Consider the following 26368-nt stretch of genomic DNA (forward strand, 5'->3'; position numbering starts at 1 on the left):
TGGAAGAACCAAAACAGAAACACTCATTTCTTTGTTTCTCTATCAGGCAAATTTTTAAATTCATAAGACGTGGCAATTGGTAATATAGAAAGAATACAGAATACAGGTACTCTGCCTGATAATAAAAGTGCTGGGAAAACAACCAGCATCTTGGCTCGGATTTAAACTGGGGTCATTAAACTGCCAGCCAATAAAGGCTTTCACAAATTTCAGCCTTTTATAGAGGCCCCCCCTCCATCATGTGGTAGGGCAAATTCTACCTTTGGTACTGCAAGGGAACACAATAATTTTCTCTGAAAACTAAACAGTTCCCTTTCCTGGAAATTTAGGAAGACTGAGAAATTTAGGAAAATTCACTTTCAAAAACATGTTTTCATATAAAGATCTTATTAGGGAGGTTAGCCAAAATATAAACCTATCTGACAGTGTGTTCTATACTGGAAATAGTAATCCCAGAGCGGCATCTTGAAACTCACACACTTCAGATTTATGTCTACATGAAAGTTCACAAACTACTTTTACAAACAACCATTTTTATTTCACCTACCAATCACTCCCAGAACCAGAACCTAAGGGAAAACCTGTGCAACAGAACAGAAGTAAAATAATTTTGTGCTATTTAATGGCATTATATTATGAGCAAGATATAATAAGAAGCTAAAAATAATATGAAACTATACCATTCAGAAGAGGCTGTCCTGCATGTACCCCTCTGGATATGACTGCATTGTAAACGTCTTCAGGAAATCCAGGCTTGCATAATGTGCCTTCTTCACAAGTTGCCTTTATAGGTGCCTGAAATGCAAGACAAAATTTATGTAATACAGTACTTACAACCCTATTCAGTTGAGAAACATTCCACTTGGCATAAATCCTGATTTTGCTACTATCTTGTACAAATAACCTCTTTGTTTCTAAATGGCTGCAATTAGAATTCCAGGGCAAAGAGTTAATCTTTTTGATAACTGGAATGGAACAAACAAATCCCACTTGTTTAGCAACATCTAAATAATACACAATCTTGATTCTTTTAAACAACTCAATGTGTCAACTAAGACAGCAGTTAAAGCTAAATCAGAATTGTGAGGAAAATCTAACACATTCTTTCAAATAGAAATAAGTCTTACGCAAAACTGAATACCAAGGGCACTAGACCCGGAAATAATAAATTTCAGTTGTTTAAACAGCCAATTCAAAACATTTTCTCTAAGCTCATTAGTCTGCTTTTCTGTATTACCCAAAAGTTAACTTTTCAAAAAAGAAGCTATTTCAAATTAATGCAGAATAATCACTACTGGAAGTAAAGAGTGATGCATTAAAATCTTTTATATAAAAATCTCATCAGCACCTTACAGAACAACTTGAAGTCATAAGGTAGGCTTGCAAGATGTATCTCATACCCCCCTCCCCCCGGTCATTGTAGAATCCTGAGGTCTCCCAATCAGAAACAGGCAAAAATCAGACATTCTTATTATTAACTAATGTCAAGCCTAGGGCTTTGTTTTGAGTGTCAGACTCTCACAGTCCTTCCATACAAAAATCCAGGCTATTCCAAATCTTTCTTCATTTCAGATATGGAGGAGTCATTTTGCTGTTGTGGGTTGCTACTGTCAAATAACTGTGGCTGCTAACACAGTGCAGAAAAAAAGCAGTCTGATAGGCTTTAACTTCCATGGCTCAATGCTATGGAGTTCTGGGATTTGTAGGGGGGTTGGGGTGCTGAAAAGTTCTCGGCCCAACCCACTTTCCAAAATCTGAGCATAATGTTTTCACTGTAGCATGAAAGAACGTGCTTTTGTGTTGTACATTATCATTTTCTAGGACCGTAGTTATAATTTCTGAGGGAGCGGGGGTGTTTCAGATAATTTGATAGAATGATGTCACCAAAAATTTTGGAATTTTCAAGTAAGGAATTCTGGGCTGTCATGAAGTTCCTGTTCCTGCAGAATGAAATTTCAAACGAAAACCAGGAACATATGAGCATTGAGTGACAAGTGTCCATCACACTCAACTATGAAAAAGTGGTGTGCCAACTGTCAGTTTGGAGATTTTGAGACTGAAGATACAGCAAGGTCTGGAAAGACTTCGACTGTGTCTACTCCTTCAATTGTTAAGCATTTTCATGACCAGATAGCCAAATCTCAGCTAAAACAATTGCTGACACTAGAGATATCCCAGTAATGCAATGGGTTTAAAATTCATGAGCAGTTGGCTATGCAGAAGCTGCCTGCCAAGTGGGTGCTGAAATGTTTGAATGCTGACCAGAAACAAAAATGAATGAATACCTGCATGCTGATTATGCAGCATTTTAAGTGATCTAGTGATACCTTTTTGGAATGACTTGTCACTGTTGATAAAACATGGTTTCATCACTATGATCCAGAAACCAAACAACATTCCTTACAGTGATGTCACTTGGCTTTTCCATGGCTGAAGAAAGTCCACAGGAATTTATCAGAACATCAAGAAAGGTCATGGCTACAGTTTTTTGGAACAAGGAAGGTAACTTGATGACTGACTATCTTCAGAAGGGCCAAACAATGCAGAATATTATTCTCACTTGCTGTGCTGATTAAAGGAGGCACTGAAGGAAAAATGGCAAAAGAGGCTATGAAAAAGTGTTCTCTTTCTGTAGCACACCTGCTCACACGGGTGGCTGGATGTTTTGAAGAATCTAGGGTTTGAGTGCACAGACCATTCACCCTGCTTACTAGAGCCTGTTCCATCTGACTATTTACTGTTTCCAAACCTTAAAAGGAGTTTGAAAGGAACAATCTTTTCTAATGTTTCAGAGGAAGAATACAGCAGAGCAGTATTTCTGTGACCAGATATTGTAAAAAACTTGAGAAAAGATGTGCCAAGTGTGTTGAACCTAGGGGTGAAAATATATGATAGCACACACATTTCTAGGTAGTTCTCTTCTTGGTTGAAAGCTTTTCAGCATCCCTCATGGTTTGTGGAGCACCAGAGCTCTCTGAATAGCTCACAAAACTACAAATTCCAGAATTCCACAGCATTAAATCATGGCAGTTAAAGTGGTGTCAAACTGCTTTATTTTTGCAGTGTGGCATCAGCTTAGGAATCAAAAATACTTTTCAATCTAATACAGACTGTCTAAAGGAGCAGTGTGAAAACTGAGTACCCAAGCCTTCCTCTAATCCCCAAAGACCCATGCCCCCTGACACTCTATTCCCCAAAATGGTCACAAGCCCCCCCCCCCCTTTTAAAACTGGCAGTAGCTAGCAGTTACTAGAAGTAACTAGCAGGCTGCCTTCAGTATTTAAGAAAGACAGTTTAAGGCCTAAATAAGACTTGGGAGAATTATGTTTAAATACCAATTTGCACCCTTGCAGGTTGAGGTTCCCGGAGGTATGATTTGTAAATTTGGTACCAAAAAAATGCTATGTTGCCAGGGAAAAGTGGTGTCACAAAACATGGATATGGCCCTCTAAGTTCTCAGAGAGGGGGAAAATGTTCCCAGACCCTCAAAACATTACCCACTCCTGTCCCAATGCTTTACATTAGTTATCTATCTATCTTCCACTCACCCCTAAGTATGTTAGTATAAAATCTTAAATATTATAGCAAGACCATGGAACTGGTTGCAGCTTCTCCCAAATGTCAAGGCTGGAAAGACATTTGATCTACCTAAATTCTACATACAACATTAAAATCCATGCCTGCTTCACCTGCCTCATTAAAACATACATATTATACACCAATTTCACCATATATGTATATAGTGAAAGAAGGCTAAATAAAAAGATCTGTATAACCAGAGCTGACAAGTATATTCATTTTCACAAACCTAACAAACAGTTCATTTTGCATCTCACTAATCTTGTCCTTTGTAAATGCCAGAAAACTACTCATGCAGCTCAGATTCAACTAGACCTCAGTCCATCTCATGATTCAGAACTGTCATTGAAGCAGCAAATATCTATACATAGCATGGCTTAAGCTTTGATTGGTCAACCACACTTCTGAGAGAGTAAATTTTCTATCATTAAAGTAAACATTTTTAGTAAGGGGAATTCTACTTGTCAAGTATATTGGTAACATCAGATTGCACGCAAGACAATCTGAAGACAACGGTTTTAGACTCCTGCAGATCCTAAAGACAAACGAAATGCCAAATTATAGATAAATTACAAGGGGATTGTTCTTCAAAAAGCTATATACAGGGTGTGTTTTTATTTTTAAAAACATCAACACATTTAGTAAATGCCCATAAGTGAAGAGGAAGAAATCCTTCAGTGCAAAATGCTGTCAGATTCCATAATTTAATAAGCAAACTCTAACTAACAAGGGAAAGGGGGAGGAAACTGCAGTTTGAGCTACCCTTGAAACAAATAAATCCTGGGTGGGCAGCTGAGTAGATAACAGGATTTTAACAAGCATGCCCTGATGTGCATGGGAATCAGTTGGCCTTTTCCAGCATGCTATATCTGCTAAATAACTCTTATAAACTGAAACAATGCCCAGTGAAACAAAGACATGGGCAGATGAATAAAGAGGCTTCTTTATGCTTTCATTTGCAACCTCTCAATTTTTCCCAGAAACAAAAGAGAACACTCTGTTCCCAAAATGAGTCTATTGTAAAGATTCGCTGGCCATAAACAGGAGAGGAATCAGAGCTTCTAATTTTTAACAGTTCTTTAGCATCTCATGTTTTTGCATTTAATAAAACTATTTGAGCTGCAGCACAATCTGGGTCATTTAAAGTTCAGTTTGTATATATTAAGTGTCCTTGCTATAAATGATTTCATCTCATTTCCTGTCACTGCAAAACAATTTAAAATTAAAGACTGAAATTTTCATATTTTAAAAAGAGAAAGCTGATGCTTATTTTACCAGCAGTCCTTTCTATCTAAGAGGAGAAAGATTAGAAAGAGAAAGCAACAGGAGAAACTGCTGCAATATTCTTTTGTGATTGTAAAATAATAACCCCCACGTTCAAACTGCTTGAGAAAAATGTTGGTAATTTTTCCCTGATAAATATATGCTTACAGATCCATGAGAATCCATTAATCTTCCCCAGGAATTATGTAATCAAAAATCAGTCTGCCATTTCAAAAAACCCATTTTATATAGCCTTGGAAAAACTATAAAAACAAGAATAAGGTGTTGTTTTTAAACTGCTAAGTCATGGACCACTGCCAGTCCCCAGAGTGCTTCCCTCTATTCTGCTGCAAGAGAACTAGCACATCCTTACTGCTGTTGGGTGTGAAGCTCTTGTTTTCTTCTTTTTCCAGAAGTAAAGCAAACCAGGTTTTCCTCTTCTTAACGGGAAGGAAACTGAGCCAATGTCCATATTTACATACACCATGAAGAGAACATTTTAAATCATCCCACATGATGCATGTAATTAAATTATGAGACATTCTTGTGTGCCACAAGTCTTCTTGTTGAATCACAGGTGTCTACAAATGACTCAATCTTAAATGGGCTAAAAATGTTCAGTGGTTCTGAGATAATAAACAACTTTAATTCTAAACAGATCATGGAGCAGAATGACGTATCATACAGCTTCATCAAGCTGGATGAAGGTATCTGTCTTCTCTTCCTTTCCAAACCCTAATTTTCAGCTGCAGCCATGCCCTCACAATACGACTCTCTGGCAGACTGCAAGAAGGAGCACCCAGCTCTGATCTTTTCAGTGGCTCCTCCATGCTCCCTCCACCACTTTCCACCAGCAAGAAAATCTGTGACTGGAAGCTGAAACTGGCAACCCCAAATATAAAAGCAAGAAGCCTATAAGCTTTTATAAACCAGCACTCTTAGAAGATTGCACACTTAAACACTGATCTGAGATTACCATTAGTGGGAAGGATTTAAGGGATGCCACTCGTTCCAAACTTTGCTCAATGTGCCTGGATGATCATAATTTATTGCTCAGGAAACTGAAGCAGTAGTATTTGTAATGGCACCATAGAATCATAGAGTTGGAAGAGATCACAAGGGCCATCCAGCCCAACCCACGTGCCATGCAGGAACTGACAATCAAAGCATCCCTGACAGATGGCCATCCAGCCTCTGTTTAAAGACCTCCAAAGAAGGAGACTCCATCACACTCCAAGGACAGCACTTCTGTCAGGAAGTTCCTCCTAATGTTGAGGTAGAATCTCTTTTCCTGTAGCTTGCATCCATTGTTCCGGATCCTATTCTCTGGAGCAGCAGAAAACAAGCTTGCTCCATCCTCAATATGACACCCTTTCAAATGCTTAAACAGGGCTATCATATCACCTCTTAACTGTATCTTCTCCAGGCTAAACATACCAGCTCCCTAAGTCATTGCTCATAAGACATGGTTTCCAGACCCTTTACCATTTTAGTCGCTTTCCTCTGGACATGATCCAGCTCGTCAACATCCTTTTTGAATCGTGGTGTCCAGAACTGGTCACAGTATTCCTGATGAAGGCAGAATAGACTGATCTGAACACCATATTCTATTGATGCAGCCTAGAATCAAATTGGCCTTCTTAGCTGTTGTATCACACTATTGCCTCATGTTCAACTTGTGGTCTACTAATTAGACTTCTAGATCCCTTTCACATGTAGTCTTGTTAAGGTAGGTGTCCCCCATCCTATATCTATGCATTTCGTTTTTTTCTACCATTTCTCCCTGTTGAAGTTCATTTTGTTAGTTTTGGCCCAGCTTTCTAATCTATTAAGGTCGTTTTGAACTCTGATCCTCTCCTCTGGAGTATTAGCTATTCCTACTAATTTGGTGTCATCTGCAAATTTGATAAGCATGCCCTCTATTCTTTCATCCAAGTCACCGATAAAGATGTTGAATAGCAATGGATCCAGCCTGTGGCCTCCCACTAGTCACTTCTCTCCAAGATGAAGAGCAGCCATTGATGAGCACCCTTTGGGTTCGGTCAGTCAACCAGTTACTAATCCACCTAACAATTGCATTGTCTAACCCACATTTTACTAGCTTGTTTGCAAGACAAAGAATCTGAATGCTGCTGCATCATAAGATCTAGGACCCCACCCAATAATTTTAGTTTTTCCAAAGACATTACCATCAGAAGATATTGTTTAAAAACCCAAGATGAATTTCTCTTTTCAATAAAAAGTAATTTTGTTTTAAAAAACCAACAAGCCTGTCATTGGATATGATAGTCTGCTAGGCCATATGGGCATTTTTCGGGTTAGAAAATATATTTTGGGAAAAGTTCTTGCACAAAGCCGATTTCATTGCTAATTCTCAAAGTGATTCCTCCATCAATTCATAACATCCATTACCCTGACTGATTCAACATGATGCACACATCCTTGACATAGACAATTTATGGTTATCACAATCAATCCATAGAACTGGCAAATTCTATGTCACAGAGTTAATTACACATAAGAAGTCCCTAGGTTTTTCAGTCAACCCTACAGGTAAGTGAAATATTTCAAGGGGGGGGGGGGGGTCCTTGCAATATTCTGACAGAGAGTATCAGGAGCTAATATTTCAGCCCTAATATTTCACACACATAGACTTGTGAAAATCACTTCATGGTTAAAATCAATGATTGGACAACTTTGAATCTGGTGCTGGCCAGGCTTGTATAGTTAAACAATGGTTCCATAATAGTGTCACAGGATAGTCTGCACAGATGCAGGCAGCATGAATACAAATTCAATAAGCAACTATCTATAAGTTTCAAAAGTATTTCTAAAATATTTAGGCAAAAGAAAAGCACAAGAAAGCACAAGACAGCCCAAAGCACACATTACTCAGAAAGGAATCCTGGTGAGTGGATGACAGCATCACATGTGCTGATTATATCCTATAAAGTGCCAATCTATGTCCTATAAAGTGGTTGTTTTCACCTATAATGTCCTGTACATCTTAGGTACAGGCTATATGCCAACCATATCTTCCCATATGAGCCTGCCTAGTCCTCAAGATCCCCAAGAAAGTCCCTTATCTTAATTTTAGAACAGATATGGTTAGAGGGGCCATACCACAGGGTCTTCTCAGTTGCAGTCCCTAAGCTCCAGAACATCCTTCCTTCGAAGGTTAGAATGACTCTCCTCTTGTCCTTCTATTTATCGAAACAGACTTTTAGGACTAACGGCTCTTAAGGAAAGGGCTTTTAATAAAGTGGTGTACTGGTTTAAATTGTACTGTTTTAACCACTTTTCATCTTTACAAAGTGTTGTTCTAAACTGTTAATACAGTGTGCCCTTCTTATTCGCTGGGGTTTTGTTTCAGGGTGCCAAAATCCATTGATGAACAAGTCCCATTAAATACAGTGTCATAGTAAAATGGTGTCACTTACATAAAATAGCAAAATCAAGGCTGGATATTTGCAATTTATTTATTTGTTTATTTATTTATTTAGTTAGTTAGTTAGTTAGTTAGTTAGTTAGTTATTTTCAAGCCATGGATGCTTGAATCTGTGGAGAAGGAGGACCAGCTGTAATTTGATTTGAATGTCAATCTTTTGTATGTTCTTAAGCATATTGCAATCATTTTTATTCGTAAGTCACCTTCTCTCCAAGTTTGGGGGGGAAAGATTGTTGTTATTATTTTGTCCCTTCTAGTCATTTCCAACTTATGATTCTAAGGCGAATTCATCACTGGGTTTTCTTGGCAAGGTTTGTTCAGAGGGGAGTTGCCTTTGTCTTCCTCTGAGGCTGAGAAAGTGTGTTTTGTCCAAGGTAACCCTGTTGGTTTTGAACCACTACACCACACTGGGAAAAGGTGCAGTATAAATAATCACCATCACCATAATCACCGCCACTGCATGAGTACCAATGTACCAAAACTGCATGGAGAAACTAAATATCCTAAAGGCACCAGATCCCATCTGATCTTGGAACCTAAGCAGGGTCAGGCCTGGTTTGTACTTGAATGGGAGACACCAATAAATACAAGGTGCTGTGAGCTATATTCCAGAGGAAGAAAATGGCAAAACCACCTGAGTATTCCTTGCCTAGGAAAATCCTGACATTCTGGGGCAGCCATAGTCTTGTGACTTTAAGGCACATACACAGACAACGTGCTCGAGACAACCACATTAACATTTGCAGATGAGATCAGGTAGCCTGTAGGCAGCCCGAAACCATGGGTGTAACCAGGAACACAGTCTGTGATGTGCAATTTTGTGATGCTTTTCTCACGTGAATAAAATCCCAAGTGGGCTATCATGTTAGCGTTATTTAGATCTGTTTTTTAAAGTGATTTGTTTTTTAAAAATAAAAATAGATGTCTACAGAGTAAGTGCATTTCAGTATATACCCTGAAGTCCCCAAATCCTGTCCTCAAATGATAATTTTACCACAGTAATGCTACTGCCATTTATAGGTACTGTATATGTACAGCATCTTATACAAAAAAATAAAATAAAAGGTACTGTTAAAAATCAGATTTCATTAGCATATATAAGACTAAGGTTAAGCCACAGAAGTGAGTAATTCCTCCTCCTCTTCCTCTTCCTGTACATCCCCTCATTCTTTTGTTGCTGACATGATTTAGTAGATTATTTTCAGATATGATCAAACCATAGTTTGATTACATGTTGTTACATCTGAACTGTGGCATCAGGAAATCCTAACAATTATTGGAACACATTGCTTGGTCATGGCTTGCAATTCTAGTTTGTAATCATGGTTTGTGGTCCTAGATCATTCATATATAGCTCACTGGTTCAGATACAATAGTAAAATATACAGTTGGCCCTCCATATTTGTGACTTTGACTTTTGTGGATTTGATTATTCGCTGTTTTGATTAATATATTCTCTCTAGGAACCTCTAGGTCCTCAAGCACAACTCTTGCCAGAAGTTGATCACAGAATTCTACTGGAGAACCTATAACTTCCTAGAGGAAGCCTTTCTCTAGGCATCTGCAGGTCCTCCAGGCAGAATGATTCTATGATCAACCTCGTGGTCAATACACCAGAGGACCTGGAGATTCCTAGAGATGTGTTCTCAGGTAAAAAGAACAGGTTTTTAATTATTTTTGGTTTTTCCATATTCACGGGGTCCTTCACCCCTAAATCCAGCATATGAGGAGGGACCACTCTAGTTTGATTTGAAAAGTGGAGAATGGAAGGATGAAGTGCTTGACCCAATCAATCATTTCTGATATTCCAGTCTATGACTTTGGAGGATTATATGAATGGAGCCTACAGTTAAAGCTATGCTAAGGGTCAACATAATCTTCCGCTTCAGTTTCTAATGTACATTTCTCCCCTGACCAGCTTCCTGCATACCCCCCTCGCCACACAATTTTTCTGCAACTGTTGAAAAGGATCTTGCTAGACTCAGTAACTGATCAGTTTCTGTGTACAAAAAAATGTTGATGATCTTGCATAAACTGCTTTTAATTATATTTTTAAAACTTTTGTATGATGTGATGTTTTGAGTTCTATCTGTTTTAGGTCTCTGTAAGCTGCCTTGAATCTTGGACTGGGAAAATGTGGTATAAAATAAATATTATAAAAATCATGAAAAAGATTATGTATTAATCGGACAATTAGCTGACAGTGAGGTGTTTAAAAACTTTTCCTGTGAATACAAATTAGTATTCAACTACCTAAACAAAAAATAATAATGGCCTGTTACAGACAGCCAAAATAAAGCTGCTTCGAGTCACAGTGGAGGTATGGTGTTTCAATGATGCATGCATCCTAAGAGTCCAGAAGTCGCACCAAAGCCACGCTCCAGTCTGGAGTGTGGCTTTGGTGCGGCTTCTGGACTCTTAGGACGCATGCATCATTGAAACACCATACCTCCACTGTGACTCGAAGCAGCTTTATTTTGACTGTCTGTAACAGGCCAATAATAATTATATATCCCACTGGCAAATTATGCCTCAGTTTTGTAAATATTTAAAGAACTTTTAGAAAAGGCAAACACAAATGCATAGGATAGGCAAATCTTTTATTCTGTGAAATGCTCTTGTCAAATCGGATGAAAATTGAGTATGAGAAACAAACCACTCACAGCATGATGTATATTTTTACTGAAAGTAGCTGAAATAAAACCTAAACTAATAAGCTCTTCACTAATACACCCAGATAAAACATATTTTTGCCTGGCTCAAAGAAAACTGAATTTGAAATAATCATGAACATCAAATCCAAAATAATGATAAAGCAAACACATTTTCATCCCTCATGTATATATTAAGTTTGAAACATAGGTCTACAAATGCAAATGTCTTTGGTTTAAAAACACAAACATTCCTTTTACTAATCTTCTGACATCAGGAGGAAATTTAATTACTCTTTAAATATTGAGAGAACTGCTGTTCCACTACTCTAGATCAAACCCAGCTAAATAGGAATTAGAGTCAAAATCCAGTTCAGAAAAAAAATTCTCAGTGGTCACTGAGCTGAATGGAGGGTAACTAGATTCTATGTTAAAATGCTTATTCCATATACATTGATATGTTATCTCACTAGAACAGATGATATGTCACCACTTAAACCAAGATACCAGGCAGGGAAGAAAACCCTCTAATCTAAAGTGACATTTTTTTCTAAACATTTGATAGACATTCATTTTAAAATTATTTAAAATTATTACCATCATTATCACTACCACCACAGAAATAGGGGACAGAAAAAATAGATGAACAATGAGAAAATATTATGAAATATCAAAGCCTTTAAGCAGAGATATGTACCAATTAGAGCACCTGTGGGAAAATAAAACTGTGGCTTCAAACAGAGTTGACTGGTTTAAACAAGACTGATTTAAAACAATGTCAACACTTATACAAAATTTTTATTTTAAAAAATCATTTTAAATTGATTATAAATTTTTTTAAAAAAGAGACTGGCTATTATTACTATTTTCCAACCCTCTTGCTGGAACAACAATGACTGTTTGAATTTAAACATTTTAACTTTAACAGTTTACTGGCAGTTGTTCACTGTTAAACCTATATCCAACATCAGTTGTTGCTTTTTAATTATCACTTTATTTTATAGTGCAAGAAATGCCATTCAGAAAGAAATCCTTTAATTGACGTAAGTTCAACCAAAACTTTTTTGACAGTAATAGTCCACATAAAACAATAAGCAGTAAAAAAATGGAGCTTTATTGAACTATGTAAATCATATCAAGGCCTAACAACTTTGCATTGTTAGGGTTAGAATGCATTAAAACATGGTTGACCAAACTTTGTAATACATAAAATAATGTTTCATAGTATTAATATAATAAGCAGGATAAAACATTAATGCAAAATAAAAAACTGGTATAAACAAAGAAATTTGTTGTTTTTTGTCTGTTTGTTTGTTTTTAAAAACCTGCATTTTATTCTAACCATGGCTTTTCGGGGTGGAAGGTACTCTCAGAGTGGTCTCAAATGGACCAACAAAACATCTGAATGCAATCACCATAGAAAGGATCACAATATCACAATTACAATAAAATAAATAAATAAATAACAATGACACTGCTTGGAACATCCCATTCTATCAAACAATACCTTACTGTTTTCCAATTTCTTGGAACAAAGCCAAGTAACCGACAATATGAAACTCCAATCAGTAGCACCTAGTAGACTGCAAAACCAAGAAAATAACTAACTGTGAGCTTGCAATTAGAGGCATAGACTTTGAAGACACCACGAGGACCAACTAATCCAACCCCCATCGTGTAGGGAAAAACAACAACTACTACTACTACAACATTTTTTTTTCTTTCCCAACTCTCCTCAAAGCTCAAAGTGGGATACAACATGTAAAAATACAAAACACAATTAAAAAAGAAAACACATAAAACCAAGCGTTAAAATACAATATTATGAAATCATTAAAATACACTCATATAATACAATGTTTAAAATATACCAGTTAAAAGAATCATGATGTAAAATTGACAGGGTAGACCTGCATCTTCAATGCTGTTTTAAATGCTGTCAGCATATTCAGCTGTCAAATCTCTTCTGGCAGGTCACTGTACAATCTGGGGGCAACAGATGATAAGGTCCTCTGGGAAACCATTGCCAGTCTCATCCTGGCCAGTTGGAGAAAACATTTCACCTAACACATTCCTGAGAGGTGGCCATCCAACTTCCACCTCCTTCCAAAGCACTCTTATATTGCACTGTTGAATACCTTTTACAACTAAGAAATTCTTCTTTTCAGTCAGAATCTCCTTTCTTGTAATTTGAATCCATTGCTTTAGATTCTACCCTTTGAAGGAGCAAAAAGCAAGCTTGTACTACATGACATCCCTTCAGATATTTAAAGATAGCTATCGGTCTTCTTTTCTCCAGGCAACATACTCGGCTCTCTCTACTGTTCTTCACATGGCTCAGTTTCCAAATCTTTTTATTGTCTTGGTCACCATGCTCTGGACGTGTTCAACCTTGCTGATATCTTTCCTAAAATATGGTGCTGTTAACTCATCTAGTTGAGCTGTGGCAACTTTATGCAATTACCATATATACTCGACTGTAAGTCAACCTTATATATAAGTCGAGGGCAGATACTGAGACCAAAATTATGGATTTTGATGTGACCCATGGATAAAACGAGGGTAAAACTTAGGGGGCATGTAATAAAAGGATCTAACAGATGAAGTAAGCAAAAACAATGCCAAAGAATTCACAAAATTCCACCAGGCATACTGTGCTCATACCGAAGGCTAGATGGATGAGAAAATAGCAGGGTTCAGTGCTTCCAGGACAGATGACACTCTTGCCTTTTATTATTATACATATAATATGTGTTAAAATATAGTACTTACATTAACCCGTGGATAAGTTGACTCACATTTTGGGTCTATTTTTTAACCTAAATTTCTAGACTTATACATGAGTATATACTGTATATTAGTTAGGCCGTCTGCACTTGTGTGAAGCATCCTGGAGTATCCTGGCCCACAAACCGACCCAACCCTCCCCCACTGCAATGTCCTCCATTCTGATGCCAGTTGGCTAACCACATATGCAAGCCACTGAGCCACCATGCATCCACTATGGGTCACTTCACTCTCAGGTCAGAATGAGATGCCCAGAGATGGATTCATGAGTGACTAGCAGCAGCAGCAGCAGCAGACATGCTCAGTGGGACACACTCAGTGTCAGAGTGGAGGGCTCTGGTTTTTAAGTGAAGATCTGGGGCAGACAGGGACTTTATTCAATCTGGGGTACAAGGTGCAAAACCCAGTTCTGGTGCTGAATGAACTGGCCCTCACCCAGTCTGCTTGCATTAGAACTGGGCTTTAGGCTGTGCATCATCCAGTTTCCCTCCTAAGGAAATGGGGATGGGAGGGAAGGCCATTGTATTTGGCCGATGAAGACCGTGACCAAGAAAGAGATAATTGTCTAGAAACCATAGTATTAGATTATTGGCAACAGTAAATGTGTAACACAAAGCTGAGATTTACTTTTTTTAAAAACTTTCGAATAAATATATGGGTACCCTATCAACATGGGTAGAGGAGGTCTAAACTTTTCCTTGTCTTTCCCCCACCCACGATTACAACACCCACTCCAGTCAGTAATTTCTTTCTCTTCGTTTTTAGCCCCCGAACTGGGGGGAAGTCAAACTGGAGGCGAAAGGATCTGTTCCCTACACATTTAATAAAAATCTTAGTCACACAATACACAAGGGTGGAGCTACCAGGAGGGAGGAAAATTAGGGCCTTGCCACCCCTCCTAAGAATTCTGTCCCCCAAAATGAAATGTTCTTCTAGTCTCCAAATTTCTAGCACTGCAGTGACTTAAAACATAGTTTAGGCATTCACTCTAAAACACAGTTTAGGCATCCAAAATAAATAAATAAAGTTACCAAGGGAATGTAATCACAGCAAATATAGAGTTCTGCATATGAACACTTTTCAATATCTCACTCTGTAGAGTGCTAGAAAAGTGATGTCTGAAGGGGAAAAAATTGGGGGGGGGGGCAGAATTTTATGTGGGGCAATGTCTTGATTCTCCCCTCTCCTTAGCTACCTCTCACATTGTACATTTAGTGTAACATGTCGTTTAACCTGTTACGGTTCAGCAATATGCTTCCCCTTCCCATTCCTGTCTATCGAAGAAATTCAGAGCATCTAGTCTAATGGAATCCAATTTAACTGCTGCCAATTTATGGCCTCATCCCCATCTCCACAAAACAAAAAACAAAACAAAACAAAAAAAAACCCCACACACACAACTGAGGCAGAACATAGTTGGAAAAGTCAAATCTTGGACACAAATGAGTTTGTGTCTTCTAGCTTCAAGTCCAAAGAGCAGAAAGGAAGCTCCACAGCTGCCTGTTTTAACAGCCAGATCTAATTTAGATTGGTAAAGTTATGTTGACAGCACACAGCCCACTGAATCTTCCAGTTGGCATGGCCAATGACTCTGGTGTCAGAGGGAAATGGGGAGATACAGTCCAGGAATATAACATTACCACTCTCTATCCCCTCTCTCTAAGGCCAGAAGGAGAAGTAACAACAACACTGCAGAGGGGGTAAGTATGAGATGTAGCTCAAACAAGATGGCAGAGATTGGATAAGCAAATTTCCTCTGTGATATTACATGCAACAACTGGTTTACTGGGGGATAATTCTTGTATGCAGTCATGGCTACCTTGTCTGATGTGATCATAGCCTGAAAGGGAGACAAATTGTTCATGCTTCTGCTGTTTCATTCTATATTATGTACATTACAGCTTCACTTGTCTTTCCAGCGTTTGAGGCTGTAAACTAAGCAGGAACTCTTCCTGCTACAAGAACATCTAAATCTTCTCTTAATCATTATATCTTCTAGGGATGTTCAGGTTCTTCAGCAAACAGAAAATTTAAAAATAAGGTCAATAAATACATTGGAAGACATTTCTTTCAAAAGATTTGTACAGAAGAGCAAACATTCTGCATTGCATTCTTTTAAAAAAAATGACAAACCTAAGGCCTCATTAATTTATAATAGTGTTGTAGAAACCTTTCCATAGATGTCAAACCATCTTAGTTTTCTCAACTACAGGATACTTTAAGAAATCTTTTGGTTTCTTTAGCTTTCAAGCAATTTCCCTCTTAGGGAAATCATGCTACCCAAGCTCTAACTTCAGCTGCTAATTGATAACTCTATGATTTTATGTGTGAAGGACTGGCCAAGCAAGTGTGTATGGGGGGAAGACTATTTTAGGATAGTATTTAAGCAAGCCCCAATAAAAAATGGCTTGAACAAAACACAATAAAATAATCAGTTAAGTAGAGGAGCAACCATTAAAATTAAAATTAAAAACGGCAAAGACCTTGTTTGGTTTTTATTCTTGTAAGCCTGTGAACAGGAGCAGTGTTGGCTTAATTTCTGTCCAGCTGTTAGAAACTATAAGCATTTTATAAACACAGCATAAAGATGAAAAACCTTAGAATAGGTTTCTCCTCATTTCTGCCAGCTTGACAAACCAATGTGGAACAGGACAAATAGAATGGTCAAATACTCTCCTGTAGTCAGATTGTATGTAAGAAAATCTGACAAATATGTTTGGGTGCTGTCCATAATAACCCAGTTGGAACAGCCCCTGAACACCTCACTTAATCAAACTGCTTGGAATAGATATATTCACTGGTCTCAGTGAATCAAGATCACTATCCAGCTCAACCTCATAATTCAAACTGTTTGAGCCTTTTAAAACTTTCATTTCAGAATGCATATAGACAAGAATGTGTTTTGGTGCCAAGTTTCCCCATACATGGGCACAGGTTGGAAGACATACATTTTGACTACAATTCCCAGAATTCTCTGGTCAGCATGGCCATTACTAGTTGGAGAGTCAAGATCTTATAGTTCAAAACTTAATTTACCCCCAGCTCTGTGGAAAACTGACAAGGCAAGACAAAAATATCTAACAATAATTTTGACCAGAGGCCTGGAAAACTTACATGCTGATTGCAGGATTGTGGAAATGTAATTCAAAAAGTTCGTATTCCAATCTGTGCTTCTGACATCATACCTTTCCACATGTAAAAATATTCTGATGTGTATGCGCACATGCATGTGTGTGTGTGTGCGTGCGCGCCTATCTGCCCTTACATCAGTGATTCTCAACCTTCCTAATGCCACAACCCTTTAATACAGTTTCTCATGTTGTGGTGACCCCCCAACCATAAAATTATTTTCAATGCTACTTCATAACTGTAATTTTGCAACTGTTTTCTGATGGTCTTAGGTGACCCCTGTGAAAGAGTCGTCGATCACCAAAGGGTCGCGGACCCACAGGTTGAGAACAGCTGCCTTACATGAGAGGTGGACTGCACAATCAAACATACATTTTGAGAGATACCATTTTTTCAGTGAGGACTCTAAAAATTCCCTTCTTAAGGTTTTAATTAGGTTTTAAAGAAAGTCCTGATCTACTCACTGATGGAAATCAAAATATTACTCAGCAAGATGTTTTGACAAGGAATGCTTGCTTGCATGGAATATGTTCTCCTCTTAAATCATGATTATCATAATTGATGATATCACCATGATCCCATTATGCAGCCTATTGTTAATGAGAGGTAGATTCTGAAAAAGATGGGAACAGTTATTGGTTTTCCTAGTAATTCATTAGATATAAAAAGAGAAAGGGTCATCTGTCCATATCACATCCGGCATTTCCCTTGTTTTCCCAACCTTATTTTCTTTCATTTTTATTCCTATAGTCTAAGTTTAACATCTACTAATATTACTAAATTTTACAATATCAAGCGTCCAAGGAAGTAAAGATACTGCCATTTCTCCTAATATTAGGAAACCAAATAAATCTCTACTGATCTGGGGTCTGCAGGGTGGTTCATTACTGCATTAAAAATGTCATCCTGACTGGTTCTCATATGCACTACTGCAATCTGAAATAATAAGTTTCCTGAACTAAATTAAATGCAGCTCTTGTTTCTGCTAATGCCTCAAAGCTCTTGAAGTCAGTGAAGGCGTTTATCAGCACAAATGTGCTGTGGATAGGGCAATCAATTTTAAATACTGAAGTTTGTCAAAACATATCCCATAAAGACACAGAGAAGATCCAATGAGGAATAAGAAATGGTTACAGTTAAATGGGTTAGTCAGCTTTACAAGAATGATGTAGCATGTCCTACTCCTTGTTTTATTTCATTTGACAACAGCACGTAGAGACCAGATATGCAAATGCACACTTAGTTAGGGTTATTTTAAAAGCCCATTAGAATTAGTTGCTTCAAAAACTTCCAAGATGGGGAGAACCATCCTAACTCACACATACAACTGACCAAAGACATTCCCTTTGTAGAGCTAGCATACTTGATACACTAGTAGTCTTCTTGTGGACAGCACCAAGAGAGAAGTCCTGAAATGGGAGTGCTGCAGCAATGGTGGGGATCAGGGGAGAAGAACATCAGTCTTGGATCCACCATATCCAAAGCCCCGCCATTCCCCCAAGCAGTAATAAGATTGTGTCCTGCACTTATACCAACCTGTATCTTACACACAAATGTCTCCTTCTGTTGCAGCCAATGGGTGGATAAAATAAAAACTCACACTACTGGGGAGAAATACAAGCAACCTTATTCTGTTGGACCAGCAGAGCTTTGGATGAGATGGTCAATCTGCCACTTCACTCATCCTGACTCCACCTCTGGCTAATAATATTACCAAGCTAACAGTATTACCAAGCAGAACTAGGCTATTTGTGTGTGTGTGTGCGCGCGCACCTTCAAGTATATTCAGAGGTAGTTTGCTATTGCCTTCATTTGAAATGTAGCCTATTGAGCCTGGCATTCTTGGGGTTCCCCAATCCAAGTACTGAACAGGTCTGCTTAGCTACCAAAATCAGATGGGATGGTGCTCTAAAGGTATATTCTGTATTAGAACGTACAACCAAAATCCAATCATTAATACCAACTAGAATGTTGTTATTTCAAGACATTTCTGATTTACGATAACCCTAAGGTGAACGTATTATGACGTTTTCTGGTCCTGAGTATGTGTGACTCACTCAAGGTAGCCCAGTGCTCAAACAGCTACACTACACTGACTCTCCCCAACCAGAATAGACCCTTTGAATCCATGGGAACTGATAAATCAACAATTTTTGTAGATTTCACTGACTCACTTTGTTCATTCTAATTGGGAGTAGCCATTTAGGTAAACAGTAAAACCATTCTACAGCAAAGCCTTCCCACCCACAGGGATTTGGTCCTGCCCTGCACCCAATGCAGATGGCAAAAAACATAGATGCCTGAGCCCCATATTACTGAATGGACAGTGTGTGTCTGCATACATGCACTGCCATTGAATAATATAGGGTCTAGAAATTCGCAGATCACTAGCCCACCAATATACTGAAGGCCCATTGTACAATGTGCCCTTCCTTTACACAGGGGATGTGTTCCGACCCCCCCCCCCCCCGGTGTAAGGGAAATACCGGGTATGCTGGAGCCCCACTGAAAACAATGGGGCTCATACCTGTGGTGTGGTGCAGCATGCGCCATTGCCTAGTCCAGTGCGTGGCTTTCAGCATAAGCTGAAAGCCACATATAGCACACCCACGTATGATGCAGGCGCACTGTATTAACATAAAATATCCTTGGTAAACAAGAAGGTATTGAGTGTATGTTTGTGTTACAGCTTTTCAAATAAAAGAACCATGGATTTCAAGTGATGGCTCTATTCACAGAATGCCTACAAAGTATCTGAGTGTGATGAATAAATGGTTTTTTTTCTCAAAATGTTGGAAAATACAAGGTTGTTTCATTACAAAACTTCATAGATCTCAAACTCTACAACTATAGTCTGACTGCATATTTTGACAAGTTCAGTTTTAGCAATGGTCAACGGAGGACAAAGGCAGGAGGAAGGCTGTTGCCTAAAGCCAAAGAGAGTAGATAACCATATGAATGAGTATTGTAAAGTAGTGTGGGAACCAGAAAGGAGATGTGATGAACTGGTCAAGGGTACCCTCATGATAGGGTTGTCATAATTGTCCACTAAAACCAGGGACAAAATGTGGAACAAATTCTAGACCAAACTGTAGGACAACTGCAGGACAAACCTCAGCCCAAAATGTAGGACATTTAAGAAAAATGGAGGACCTTATATCCTACATTTTGTCCCTGGTTTTAGTGGACAATTATGGTAACCCTACGGCTCGTGAGGATGAGGGAATTACATAGAATTGAAATGTGTATAGTGTGCCTCCTGCTGCTCCTCCTGCCCTTGGTGCTTCACTCGACCTGAGGTGTCCTCCTTTGGAGGACACCTCCGGCCAGGCGAAGCCCCAAGGAGAGGTGCAGGGGCCGCCGGCCTCCTCCTCCTCCTCCTCCTCCTCCTCTTGGGGGCTTCGGCAGACCTGAGGTGTCTTTTGGAGGGCACCTCAGGCCTGGCGAAGCCCCGAGGAAAGGAGCAGGGGCTGCTGGCCTCCTCCTCCTTCCCGCGGGGCTTCGGCAGACCTGAGGTGTCCTTCGGAGGATGCTTCAGGCCTGGGGAAGCTCTGAGGAAAGGAGCAGGGGCCGCCGGCCTCCTCCTCCTCCCCGCAGGGCTTCGGCACACCTGAGGTCTCCTTCGGAGGACACCTCAGGCCTGGTGAAGCCCCGAGGAAAGGAGCAGAGGCCGTGCGCCTTTTGCTCCTGCCCCTCATGGGCCCTTACTGGTTCCCAGCTGTCTCTGAGAGACAGCTGGTGGCCAAGAAAGGGCAAGGAGGAGCAGGTGCTCCTGTCACCCCTTCCCTCAATCCCCCCCGACTTCTAGCTGTCTCTCAGAGACAGCTGGATGCCGAGAATGGGCACAGGGAAAGCCCCGGCCCTGGAGGGTGGAAGCTCCGCCCCTGGCATGCAGCTCCGCCGCGGAGGGTGAAAGCTCTGCCCCGGCATACGGCCCCGCCCACGGAGGGTGGAAACTTCGCCCCCAGCACGGTGAACCAATTGAATGCCACTGAGAGGTTCAAGAGCACCAGCAGGGTCACACTTCCCCTGTCGATGCCCAGACGGAGATCATCGACCAAAGCGACCATGGCAGTCTCAACTCCATAGCCCGCCCTGAAGCCGGTTTGAAATGGGTCTAGATAATCGGCTTCATCCAACACAACCTGGAGTTGGAAGGCAGCCGCCTACTCGATCACCTTGCCCAAGAATGGTAATAAGGAGACCGGTCTATAATTTTTTCTGATCAAAGGATCCAGGGAGGGGTTTTTCAGAAGTGGTTTTAAGAGGATCTCTATGTAAAAGAATAAGATGACCCCAATTTAACATTAAAATTACATTTCAGTTTCCCAGTACTTCCTCCTGCTAATCTAAAACCCACAATTACCATATCTACTTGACTATAAATCAACCTCATGTATAAGTCAAAGACAGGTTTGGGGGCTACAATTATGGATTCTGGTATGACCCCTGTATACGCCGAGAGTAAAACTTAGGGACATGTAACAAAGGTTGTAAAGGATGGAGCAAAAAAACAATGCCAAAGAATTTACAAAAATTCGGACAGGCATAACTGTTTGTGCTCACCCTAAAGGCTGGATGAATAAGAGTAAAGGGGGTTGGTGCTTTTTTCATGTGTTCTGAGGAGGGATTAAGTTATCACCTTTTCACAGGGGATGGCTCCTTTTTTGATAAGGGTTAAAGTACAGTATTCACACTGACCCGTGGATAGATTGACCCAGGTTTTCTGGTCAATTTTTTGACTAAATTTTTGAGACTATACATGAATATATACAGTATTTTTACAAAGAAACACTAAAGGAAAAATGCAAAGTGAAATTGCTCAACCAGAATTCATCAGCAGATCTGTTTCTAAATATTTACAATCAACACCAGGAAATTATGTTATAATAGAACTATTAAGTTGGAAAAATAAAGCTAAGAAGACTATGTTATTAAAGACTGCTACTACAGTGGACCTTTCCCATTCACAGGGAATCATTTATGTGGTCACCTATAGATTGGGGGGGGGGGGGAGAGTAGATGGTCATGCCTCATATAATGCTGTGTGTGGTTCACCTCTGTGTCAGCACATATGCATCACCACTGAATAATATGGGACATGGCAAGCCATGGATGATCCAATCCACAATGGCTAGTCTACTGAAGAGGTGGGTCCACTGTATTGTCAGGAGCCACTATACTGATCTTGTATAACTAAATACAAAAATGCCACATAGTAAATTGCCCTCCATATTTACACCAGCCTGCCAATTGGTAGCATTTAGATCCACCTAATTTAATGGAATGAATTTGTCCCATTAAGTCCAATGGGACCTAAGTTCCAGTCACATAATCTGGATCCAGCCCATCTTTTTGCCCCTTGTGAAATAAAGATAGACTTCATGCACCTAGTGAAGTAGATTTTAGTTCTTAGACATTTAAGTTTTTTCGTATCACAAGACTTCAAGTAATTTAGAAAGCCTGGTGTTTTTTTTAAATTATGAAAGAAAAGGAAGTGCATAAATTGTCTGCTTTAAATTTAATGGAAACTAAAACAGATACTACAGATATGTAAGTAATTCACTTTCTTAAATAAGGAACAGATTAAAAATATCACTAAGAAACAAAGCATGAGTCATTAAGTGGTCATCTTCCTTAATAAAAATAGGTCCATTCAGTTTCCTCAAACTATTTTTATGCTTTGCACAAGAAGTTGAACAATTTAGTAAGTGAATGTTTAATGCTTTCTAATTTGACAAACATTTTGTGAGGTGGTTGCCCTTCTTTCTTAAACTATCTTAACCCACAAGCTTCTGCTTCTGCTGTTATTATTGTAAGCTTCAAAGACACGTGAAAACATGTGATAGACAGATCACAAGCAAAGCACAGGATTGTGGAGTGGATCTAGAAAGGCTTTTATGCAGAGTAGCCTGCCACTGGATAAACAGCAGGTGTGGATATCACCATTTATTTCCCTTCCCTTTGCAGCCTCCCTGAGCCAACTCTGATCCTCCTGTTATATAGGATACCTCAAACACTGAGAAGCAGATTTTCTGGGTTTCAAGGGAAGACGGGAGGGACGAAATCAGTGAAAACTTCCCTCTCCCTCTTCCACTGGAACCAGATCTCATAAATGGAGCTTCGTTGAAAGGATGGCTCTAACTGATGGAACATTAGTTAGGCTCCAAGCCAGCGATGGATTAAAAAAAGAGTGATCCCCTCAAAGGAAGTTTTGTCAGATGGTTTTAAAAACTGGCATTTAGTCCAAAGTTCTTCCAAGTATTGCTCTGTTGCTACCTTAAACTGAAAAGCAACTACCGACATGCACTTCAGTGTGATATGACAGCAATTCAGAATATGAAATGGAAAAGAAGTAAAACTTCTTAAATAACACCCATAGCTTGGCAATATCTAAATATAAATAACCCTTAAAGATTTAGCTGTAACTCTGGTATTTATTTTAGTGGAAATGTCTTATGAAATGTTAATGAATTCAACATTTAAAAGCACATCATCTTGACTGCGAACCAGATAAAACAGGTACAAAATGTGCATTTTTTCAAATAATTTTATTGCTCACAAAGTCGACTTCTCCTTCTCCTCAAAAACATATTTCAAATGTATCTGCTAGTTTAATATGTAAGTAGACAATTTCCTTTAAAAATGGTTTATTCTCCTACCCATCTGTCAAAACAACAACCCCATATTTCTCCAGAAAATGTTGATAACATCACCATTAAAAGAAAAATCAATACAGATTGTAGCTTTTTGATCAGACATATTTCAAACGTGCCACTGACATTACCAAGAGAGAGAAAAACCCAACGCTACAATCCTGAAATATTGACCATTTTCTGTTACAGTCCAAAAATACCATTGAAATTATAGAAACAGAATCCCGTAGACTTTTTCAAACATGCAAATCAGAAGTCAGAGAAAGAAAGCAAAAAAGAAATGAAAATGAAACATTAAAGAATTCAAAATATATATCAAAACCCAGTTTCTATAAGGAATTCCAATCACTTGGAATATGTAGGAGGAACAATTTTGTGAAATACACAGAACTAAGTGTAAAAATCTGGACATTTCCACACTCTCTATAAACCACAAGGTCGCCTATATTAATCTAGAAAAAAATATTTAGGGACTGGCCTAACCTGTGCTTACTCTCTGTTTTACACAAACAGCATGTGATCTGATGTCATCACAATGTGCCCCTGCTCACTCCTAGCTTCATACTATTGTCTAGCTGGGAGAAAGAGATCACCACATGACAACCTTGCCTTACAAAACAGTTTGCAGCCTGGATTTTTGTACCAATCTCCACAAGCTTCTTCTAGAGACTGGCAACTAGCTCATAAAGCAACACATAAATTCAATGAAAAGACAGCAAAGAATGGTACTATTAGTCCAGAAAATATTGATAAAAAGAGAATTTCCATTTCTATCACATTGAGTCTAATTCCAGCCACTGAACCATAAATGCATATCTGTTCTGCTTGTTTTAATATATCCAGAAACCATTTCTCATAGTCCTCTGATCCATATTTAATACTATAATACTATAGCCTTTTGTCTACTTGTATACGGTCCCAGTCATATATTGCAAAAAGGAATTAGATTTACTAATCAGGTTTGCAAATGTAACTGATTATTTACTTTAAGGAAGAAAAAAAAAGCCTGTGTGGATGTTATTCTCAATTCCAGTTACTTCCCCTTCCCATTTTATTTAAACAAATCCCTATTTCATCTCAGTTTAATTCAGAAATTGTTCCTTGTCCCAATCTCAAAAGCACTAACAGTTGCTGCTCTTGTAAAATAATGTTCCTTTTAAACAGTTTCCCCTTCTTATTGTCAGGTTTTTTCATAATAGCCATCAATTTCATTTTAAAAAATAACTGAGGAGGCCAACATTCATCTTCAGTGACGCTGAAACCAGAGCTCTAATGTGTTTTTAAATGCTGTATTTTTCTGAATATATATTGGACATTTTGTCTGCTTTTCTATGATAAAAAAGAGTACCAAAGTTGTGAACACTTATGGAAATATCTGGCAGATATGGAAAAGGATTTAAAAATCGAAAGACACCTAGCTAATATAGATGTCCTAAGATAACTGTTCATCCATAAGTTGCCTCTGTGCAAAATACATAATATAAAGGTTCTAAATAATGTCTGATATTTAAGTTGCCCTGAGTGGCTCTGAAGAAGCCAAACAAGTGGAAACACACACACCTAAAGACCGCTTTTCAGATGCAGGTTTATAAAACGGATTTCATAGCTAAGTTCCAGTGATGCTACACCCTATTAAAAAAAGAGTCCTAACCTGATTTAACGGCTATCCAAACAAGGGGGAAATTGGATTCTCCAACCATGACATGCCACTGACACTAAGTGGTACACAAAAGCAATAAAGCTAGTTCCTGCCATAATTCACAGATTCTGCTTTAATTCAAAAACAGTCCCTGGAAGGAGAGAAAAGCACAGAATGAAATAACAGTTAGCTGTAGACCTCTTATTTACTAATTTATTTACTAAGTGATCTTCTGAAATACAAAAGAGAAACTGAGACATTGTTAAAAGAGCTGCCTGGGGAGAGAGGGAAGCTAACAAAAGGTGGGGGGGGGTGTCTGGGGAGAGGGAATATTTGTGGAAAGGGACCAGCCTTTAAAAAGAAAGAAAAAGTTTTTTAAAAAAATAATAATTGCAAACTCATGCTATCTATACACACTGAAAATAATACACTTCGCCATATGTTAAAATTGCCCCCTCCAAGGAGAAGAGATTTGTTTTAATGAAAGCTACTGGAGGAGCAACACAGATGTTTTCCCATCAGGACAAGCTAACCTCCTATTAAGCCAAGGAGAAAATCCCCCAGCTGTTTAGGATCAATGTTTCAGCACCTTAATGTCTGATGCAACCAACGAAGCAAAGAGAAAGGGGCAGTGGCAGAAGGAGGGGAAATGCAGCTATTTGAAACAGAGACAACAAGAGAAGGGATCTCTGCAATGTGCCAAGTCTGTGTTTACCACACTTCAATAGCAGGGATCCAGTTCACAGCCAGAGAGTAATCGGAGCTCTGCACCATGGACAGAGACTGCTGCTACTGCAGCTACTGCAGCTGCCTGCCTGGATCCAATTGCTCAACTCTGCGGGATTTAAACCAGAGCCTCCCTCACTTGCAAAAAACGCCTGCCCCATTCACAGGACCAACCAGAAACATTCAGTTTCCACCCACAACGCACTGCATATAGGAAGAGCCCCTTACCACTTCTAGAAGATGTGCTTCTGATCACAAATGCCACTTAAAGAGGCAGTGATTTACACCATCTGTCACTGAGATTAACTTCTCTTTGCCCTTCACACTGGGAAGACAGGATTTCACATTGACCACACCACCAGTGCCCATGTGTACACATCTCCTGCTTCACTTCAGGAAGATCCCCTAAAGGAACCTTTGCCATTTAAACACACACACAAGTTCAGTTTGAAAATAAAAATATTCCAAACATCACCCCATCTTGACATGA

The 26368-nt window shown here is 39.0% G+C and overlaps 1 protein-coding gene across 1 annotated transcript in view; it reads right to left on the reverse strand.

The window, feature by feature from the left end:
- Positions 1 to 26368, reverse strand: part of CDH2 (cadherin 2) — a 187513-nt gene that overhangs the window by 155340 nt on the left and 5805 nt on the right. Inside the window, exon 2 of the mRNA XM_089517220.1 lies at positions 681 to 795. Within this exon, the coding sequence (XP_089373346.1) occupies positions 681 to 795 (115 nt within the window). The remainder of the gene's footprint in view (positions 1 to 680; positions 796 to 26368) is intronic.

Source organism: Sceloporus occidentalis, unplaced genomic scaffold (assembly GCF_023333645.1).
Source record: "Sceloporus occidentalis isolate IW3139 unplaced genomic scaffold, rSceOcc1.0.p SCAF_3, whole genome shotgun sequence".
Lineage (NCBI taxonomy): Eukaryota > Metazoa > Chordata > Lepidosauria > Squamata > Phrynosomatidae > Sceloporus > Sceloporus occidentalis.